The sequence below is a fragment of the Ixodes scapularis genome, unplaced genomic scaffold (genome assembly GCF_016920785.2).
Source record: "Ixodes scapularis isolate PalLabHiFi unplaced genomic scaffold, ASM1692078v2 PGA_scaffold2__306_contigs__length_199485367, whole genome shotgun sequence".
NCBI lineage: Eukaryota > Metazoa > Arthropoda > Arachnida > Ixodida > Ixodidae > Ixodes > Ixodes scapularis.
The window spans coordinates 137440487-137448659 of NW_024609857.1; the positions used below are offsets into that span (position 1 = coordinate 137440487).

Genomic DNA, 8173 nt, shown 5'->3' on the forward strand with positions numbered 1-8173 from the left:
CTTGGCTCAGTCAAAAGTTACGAAGGAATACACAAGAATACTCATTCCGAAACCAAAAAAGCATCCTCGTAGGCCATTAAAACGTTTTATTTAACAAAAAGTGCAAGGGAAAGAAAAAGCTCTCATCTTACTGGTGTTCCCCGTTTTTGTTCATAAAACGTTCCAGTGGACCAGAACGTTTTCTAGCTTTGAGAGGAAAAGGCTTAACCACACGTCGGCTCATGCAACTTTTTATGTTTTTATTTGTAACTTTTGACTCGAGCAAGTTTCATCAATATTATCACATATAAAATTTCCACCACCTAGCTGAGCTTGTATGGTAAATTACAGTGTTGTACTTCAGAAATCCGAATTTTAGGTCTATTTAAGTCTGGCCCCGACACACAGACCACCCGGTAGTGGTCTTTATCCCTTAGTGCAATCAGGCAGCAGTGCTTTATTTTTCTTTCCACTTTAGTACATTTGATAATATGCAATGCTTTACACAATAAAACCATTTTGACAGAATATAGCATCTAAAACAAGCAGCAAAGGACATAAATAGAACATGGTTGATGAAAGTGAAGTTCAACAATGACAAAGCATGAAATGCAACGACTCTGCATCATTACCCAAAAGAAGGTATTACCCTCTTTAGAGGTCTGCTCAAGCACAGCACAGCAAACTCAAGCCAAAAAGTGCACAAACATGCACCACCAAATGCATTTTAAGTTTGAAAGAGAAAAGTAATGAAGTATGTGCGATCACATGCAAGCGGTAATATTCTTCGGTTCTATCCACAACCCCTACCCATTTCGATCTGGATGAGCATCGTGCTGGCACATGTTTGTGTATTACTATTGCATGATGCACATTAAAGACCCGAGTCTAGCGGTTACACTGCACTGGCTAAATTGCTCATCTACAGCATAGAGAGCTGTCGCATCACTTAAATGCCAGATAGACATTGCGCTCTTTAAAACTGATAGTGTATGTGGCCCATTAAACTGTTAATTAAAACATCAATCAACACATTTTGATTAATTAGTCAAAATATTGTGACGTTTATCCACTCATCTAATGTCTGCCGAGCCCCAGAAGTACACAGAGAAGACGGAATCTATGTACCCAACACACGCTTTTTTAAATTCTGTAAAGAATGAGGAAAAAAAAGCCCTGTATACATGTTAAAGAACTTTAGTCCCTCTCAATTTTGTTCGGCATGTCACACACAAAGCACTTGCTGTCAGCCGGAAACACCATGAAAAGGCAGTTGGCCTTAATGTCCTCGGGTTTCAGCACCTTACAGATGTCTACCTGCGAAGGAAAACATTCCTTTATATGCTCAGGAAAGAGTGGTGTCTCCCGTAACACCAGCCGTCTGCAAAGGAGCGTGCACCCGAGACCAGCAACATGGAGAATTCTCTTAATTCTGAAATACTCCCCATCAGCAGTTGACACTACAGTGGTGTCACTCTTTGAAGCTCTTGTGTATGCGGTGCTATGGAACACCTGCCCCTTGTACACAAAACGCTGGTATTCCAAAGCGCTGCCAACTGTGCCTGTCCCACCGTAGACCTCTAGCGCACGTTCCTCGATAGCTGTTAGAATGGCAGCTTTTTCACGTCCTAGCAAGCATGCTTCATCAACATAGCAGGCATTCTGGATGTGTGAATAATCAAGAAATCTTTCACACACACTCCGCTCATTGGCACTGATTGCCACGTTGCTATCTGCCAGAAGGCATTCAAGCTGCTGCGTCATTACGACTCGCTCTACGATTTGATCCGGAAGTCCTCTAGCTGCAGAGACCAGCTTCACCAACTTTCCGTTTCCTCCCTCGAAAACAAATGCGGATTGCGCCCAAAGTGGTCCCAACTGACGCACGGAGTTTGGCAGGTGGAGGAGCTGGTGCATGTTGAACGTAAGCGAAGCCACTCCATACAAGGCCTCACAGCGACCAACAAAGTCGATCAGCAGATTTTCTGAAAACAAAAAAATAAGCATGCACAGGATATAATCTCAGACTATAAAATGAATGCATAACATTAACTGAAATTTCAAATGCCGCGCAGCTCATTGGATGATTTTTGGGTGTGATTTCCTACCACAGTTACCTGATTTGCATGCTCTGAGACTTTACACACAACATTCTGTCTAATCAATGCGGGTAGATCTTGACACTCCCATGAGACTGTCATACGGTATAAAAAAAGACCTTTATGAGGCAAATAGGAGAAAAAAAAGTATGAAGCTTACCTGCACGCTTGATCTCGTCGGCTGTGATGGTCTCACGTAGCAAGATGTGTATTGCTTGCGAGAGCTTGGAGAGATGTTTCCAATACTCCAGAGGCAGAATGTCCACGAGGCAAGAAAGAGCGTAAACCAGAAGCCAGAGTCTCCACTCTGACGCTTTCCAGAAACTGCGCTCGTTGAGTGAACGAGGCAGCCTTGACACACAGTGTGGTGGCTTGATCTGGAGGAGGCGGCTGTTGACCCGTGCCACGCAGGATGGTGCTCCTGTAAGCAACATAAGTGACTGGGCACATGAGTAATTTATCTTGCTTTAATAACCATATATGAGGCTGTGTACAAAGTACAACCACTCGAAAATGTATTCATGAAAGTTCGCCTCCCCAGAATTTTGAGGCTCAAACCCGAGGTTCAAAAGTGAAAAGTCAAACCCTGAGGTTTAAAGAGGTTTGAGAAATTTGAGAATCAATCTTCCTAACATTTAAATTCATTACGCTAAAAAATATGACAATTTTCAAACTCTTCAATTTGAAAAGTTCAATGAACCTCGAAGGTCAGTCGAATTTCTCCAACGCCAGGCTGTAATGAAATCAGTTTTACCTGTTTTGATTGGGCTAAGCTTTGGAAAAAAATTGTACCTATCTGTTCATGCATGCAGACTATGCGAACGTAGGAACAAGCACATATCAGACAACAGGTCAGCTCGATGTTTGATCTGGTTTCGGCATGGCCAAAGCGACGTGGTACAGAAAGTCCATTTCACAGCGAAGTAGAAGCTTACGCTACATGTTAACAAGTGGTGACAGCACTGTATCTTTGTCAGCTTCTGCAAATGTGGTTGTGGGTGGTCTCAAAAGCCATAGATCAAGCATGTGCAGTGCGCCGTGCAAGTACAAAGAGTGACAATCAGCAAAATACAGTGGACATAACATAAAGCATATATTGGATGCACTCTGGCCATCAAAGATGGGCACCCATGCTATGATTTTGCAAAACACAAACTAAAATTGAATGCCGTGACCATTTTGAAGAAAATCAACGTTGTTTTGTAAATAAACATGCTAAAATGACACTGTTACCATTACTATACGTAATATTTTTATTAGCTGCAACAAAATTTAAAAAAAAAAGAAAATGGGAGGTAGGGTAAATTGGGCCCGGGGCATGGTGGCCACTAGAAAAAAGGCAAATTTGGGTAATTAGTTAGCTAATGAACTAAGCTTGACCTTATAATGGTTTAGCCGTGCCGTCAAATTCTCGTTAAAAATTTGTGAACGCTACAGGGCCGAGAAATGTCACCCTGGTACACGGTGCCAAGTTGAAACTAAGAGAGCAAAAGCGCCGGTGACTTCATTGCTTTGTGTCACACTGCTGATGTCAGCTGCGGTGCGGGCACGTGGGTTGAAGCTATCGCAGCCGGCTTGGCTTGTTTAAGTGAAGCCGGCTGCAATAACGTCGATTCACGTGCCCCGCCACAGGGGACGTCAGCAGTGTCATGCAAAGCGATGACATTACCGGTGCGATTGTCCGCTTTGTTTCAGTCCGATGCTCAGTACCGTGACATTTCTCGACCCCATAGTGCCTACCACAAATTCTTTAATCAGAATTTAATGGCACCGTTAGACCATATTGAGGTCAAGCCTACATCCTCTAGACATATTAGGTGCACTCAAGTGAAAAACTGAAAAGTTAATATAACATTTGAGTTAGTCGCTAACAATTGTTACCTAATTTCGCCTTTTTTTCTAGTAGCCACCATGGCTACTAACACTGCCTCAGGGCTCACATTACCCTATTTCATGTTCTATTTTTTTTGAAAATTTGGAGCAGCTAACAAAGACACCTGTATCGATAACATTTTGCTTAGCGATTGTTATATGTATCTGTAAATATACTTAGTTTTAGATACATATTAAAAAATGTGACAAGCAGCTGTAGAGCTAATCAAAATCGGTCAACCAGCCTGGCAATTCTATTTTGCCCAATCTATGCCTAATCTTCTTGAAGGTTAAGCTAAAATTCTGATTTTCCAGATCTGGAGATTTGGCAAAACCTTGGCAACCACTAATGACATTTGTGTCAGCTTCAAAGTGGACGAAAATGCTGCTATATATAGAGTTATACCTAGAAGATATTCTGATAAAAATTATTAATAGCATGAAGATGAATTTGAGACTGTGCGAAACCCAGACCCCATAAAATTTGTACCTTGCGATCTCGGACTGAAAGTCCGAGGTTGCAAGGTTCAAAGTATTCAATATCTTCAAACTTTCGAACTCGAACCTTGGGAGGTTTGCAACATCTCTAGGTTTGCCCGGACTGTGGAGCTAGTAACAAGGGGGGACCCTCACTGGAGAATTCCCTGCTTCTGCTCAGTGGGCAAGTAACGAGCAGGAAACGCGAATAGTACTAGTATGTAAAGATTCAAGTCAGGAATTGGCCTGGTAAACACTATTAAGGTAAAAATAGCTCGAAGAGGTGCCACAAATTATGAAAAGAGCAACTTATGCGCCAACTTGTAACTGGAAATGAGACATTTTGGTACTGTACGACGTACCTATGTAGAACCGTTTTTGAGAGTTGGATGAAGAAAGCAGCAGTTCTGTAAACTGCTTTGCTGCTCCTTGAAGAACGGCGTGCATATACTCGACGCTCACTGCGGCCACAAGATCAAATCCTGAAAGTAAATGTTACATGTCTCTCAGTTTCTAACTCTAGGGACTGCAAAAAAGCATGCAACTGACGAATCACAAGTTCAATAATTCCAAGAGTATAGCTGGTAACAGTTCATGACATTGAATCTTTTAGTATACCTCCTGCTTTTTCGGTGAAAGAAAAAATATTAGTATATTAACTCCGCAAGTATGCTGGCCAGCTACTCTGTGAATTGGAAAATCAAAACATCAATTAGGTGTTCCAAAAGGTTTCTCTGAAACCGAAATAGAGTACAATTTTATTGAACGGTCGATTGCCGATCAGAGAATATTGACAGGTTTTACCATCGAAAACCATTACAAAATGCTCTTCTTAGCGCTTCGTACAAATGAGCATGGACGTGAATTTCAGAAGAAATTTGCGTGTATGTACTGCCTCTACTGTCTGTTTCAACGGCATCTTTCTTAGAGACCACTGTTGGCTAAGCTTATGTGAAAAAAAAAATTAGGGGGGAGGTGGCACTCTTACAATCATAGGAAGGCAGAACGCTAGCCCTGCCTCTGCCGTGGCCCTATGAATTTTTCCCCAAGCTTTGCAAAGGAGGGAAGGAAGGGAACAGTCTTGTCTTACTCTTGAGATTACACAGCAACCACAAAACTTGTGGCTCAGCAGTGTTACGTGTGAGTATACTTGTGTCACGCTTGTGTCAGTATGCTTGTGCAAAGTACTTCGCATCTTTCAGTTGGGCGCCACTGATCACCGATTTTTCCACTGTTGCAGCCTGAAATAAGTATTGGCTTGCAAACTTAAAATAGAAAATTAATTCACAGCGCATCCAAGTAGCCCGTCGTAACATCAGCTAACAGACCTTGGGGAGAAATTGGGGGCACGGCTGTGGTCATCTTCGCTGAGCATCTGCTACTGAACATTTGCAAATCAACAGTGCATTGAGAGTACAAAAGTATGTAGTTCATAATCTCAGAAAGTAAGAATGTAACATATCAGAGTACAGTCGGAACCCAAAGAGATTAGCACAATTAAGTGATCAACGTGCGGAGCATTGTGCTATTCGAAAACAGAATCAAAATCACAAAGATTTTGTGTGACTAATACTTTCTGTTCTCAGTGTGAAACAGTTTGCTTCGATCGCTTGAACCTTGGATAATCTGACCCTGTTCTTTAGACATTCAGGGAAAAAGCCACACCTGGTAGATTCATTAGCGGAGAAGGACCCTTGATTCCATTTATGGTGATCCCCAATCTCAAGGAAAGCTGCATATCTCGGACCACAAGCTCAGATGTTCTTGGAGCCGGTGGTTCCTTGGGCACGTAGCGCATGCTTCCTGTGAATAAAAATAAACGAAAATATATTATGAGGTTGCACCCAGTAGGCTCAGAAAAACATAATGTTTAGTTTGAACTGCAATGTGCACGTGCAAGAAGACCGATACATACCTTCCAGGTGTTCCCCACTTATGAGGCACCAGGGACATCCAAACGAGCCGTTGAAAAGTACCATGTTCTGAACTGCTGCCCTCGCAGGTGCGTCGACACAGCAGCAGAGCACATAAGCTCTGGACCTGTGCATCTCAGAGCTATGCTCCCACATCACGGGCGTCATGCTTTTGACTTGATCAACAAACTTTGCGAGGAAGGCAGTCATGTTTGGATGGCCTTTTCCGAACCAAAGTCCGGCTAGTGTGGTGTGCTTGAAGCGGATGCTTGGAGGGAGCTCATTCACAGTGAATTGAATAGGCCAAACAGACGTTTTGGATGACACGAAGAGAGGACTGCCGTCTGTGTTAAAAGTCAAAGAAAGATCACTGTCCCCCATCCCAGTCTTTCTGCGCAGAGCATCATAGGCTTCACCTGTTGTTATGTCAGTGACACCACTTCCGCTTGATGAGGTACTACGTTCCATGGCAAGCTTCAGGAGGTTGTTGTGAAGAAGCTCCTTGGTCTTCTCAATAACGAAGGACGGTTGCTTCGTCATGTCAAGCATTACGAAGTAGGATCCATTCTCTTTAGCACCTTCAGATCTATCCCTTGCTGGCACACTGAGCAGCTGGCTGCAGTCTCTGCGTCTTCCAGAACTGCTCCACAGCCCTCACAAAGGTAGTAGTGGCGAACCAAGTTTTTCGTCGTTGCTGACCAAAGCTTGCGGAAAGCATATTTGCTTTGCGGCACGACTTGCCTTCCAAACAGGGCATTGATGAGCACGAGCAAAGAATCGAGGCCCGACCACGTCATGCCCTGCGATACGACGTGGGCCATTATCATGGCGATGGCGCCGGCTTTTGTCGTCATAGAATGGGGAAGTGTCTCCGTCCCGAACTGATTGAAACAGGACGACAGAAGGTGTTCGAGCAAGGGCTGTGGTACAGGGTCATTTCCATTCATCTCGTCATCATCATCTCCATAGTCCTCACCAGAGTTCACGACGTCGTCTTGAACATCGTAGTTCTCGTCGCTAGCATTTAACGATTCCGAACGCTCGCGTTCGTTATCTGTGCTCAATTCGGATTCTTCGGAATGGCAGTCCTCGTCATCAGAATTATTCCCAGCGGATTTTAGTGCTTGGGGAACTCGAGTTAACGGGGTGAGCACGTCATGAGGGGGGTCTCCAGGGTCCTGAGCATCCCTTGTACTGTGAAAATATTGCGTTGATCTAGGCATCACAAAAGGCTCACTCTCTGCCAAGTAACATTTCCGACGCTTGGCACCCGGTGAGCTTTCCATTGCAGCTAAAACTTAACAGACAAAGAACTTGGCGCCACCTGTTGAAAGGATAATGGAGACCATAGTCAATGAGACTTGGATTGACTACGTTCTTGGTGTTTGTGAGCAATCGGAACCCGGTTTCTTACACCGGAAAAATAAAATAGAACTATACTCCGTTTAACCTTCAGTCCGAGCGCAGCGGACGCTAGGTGCCATCCAAGCCAATCCCGCGTAGAGAGAGTGTCATGTGACCTTGAGCTCCCTGCGCCGCTCTGCCCAACCGGCAGGTCACGCGATTTTCTCCCGGCGCTGGATAGGCTGGAATAGCTGGTGGCGTCCACTGCGCTCGGACTGATGGTGGAACGGAGTATAGTAAAACGTAGTTCCAGCAAGATGCCAAAATGTCAAGACTTACCAAAACCAAAATAAAAAGTTAGAGGCCAAAAAAAACTGCTTTCGTCTCTTAAAACCTAGGTGGCGCGAGCTACCGTCCAATATAAAAATAATAGTCAATTTTGTTTATTTGTCTATTCATACAGGCGCAGCCTAGCCAAGCCCAGTCCCT

At 43.9% G+C, this 8173-nt stretch overlaps 1 protein-coding gene across 1 annotated transcript; it reads right to left on the reverse strand.

The window, feature by feature from the left end:
* Positions 1–381: 381 nt before the first annotated feature.
* On the reverse strand, positions 382–7706 carry LOC115321834. Its single transcript, XM_040221934.3, has 5 exons — positions 6343–7706; positions 6093–6230; positions 4790–4909; positions 2239–2499; positions 382–1964 (listed from the first exon to the last, which is right to left on the reverse strand). Exons 1-5 carry the CDS (start codon positions 6887–6889, stop codon positions 1177–1179), a joined length of 1854 nt encoding a protein of 617 aa, XP_040077868.1. The 5' UTR covers positions 6890–7706; the 3' UTR covers positions 382–1176.
* Between the last annotated feature and the right edge of the window lie 467 nt (positions 7707–8173).

Bases quoted from the DNA above. Each gene is read 5' to 3' on its own strand.
- LOC115321834 (XM_040221934.3), bottom strand. From the start codon at position 6,889: ATGCTTGACATGACGAAGCAACCGTCCTTCGTTATTGAGAAGACCAAG. The intron at 6,231-6,342 runs GTATGTATCGGT...TTTTATTCACAG, and splicing joins AAGTGGGGAACACCTGGAAG to GAAGCATGCGCTACGTGCCC. The intron at 2,500-4,789 runs GTACGTCGTACA...TGTTGCTTACAG, and splicing joins TCAAAAACGGTTCTACATAG to GAGCACCATCCTGCGTGGCA.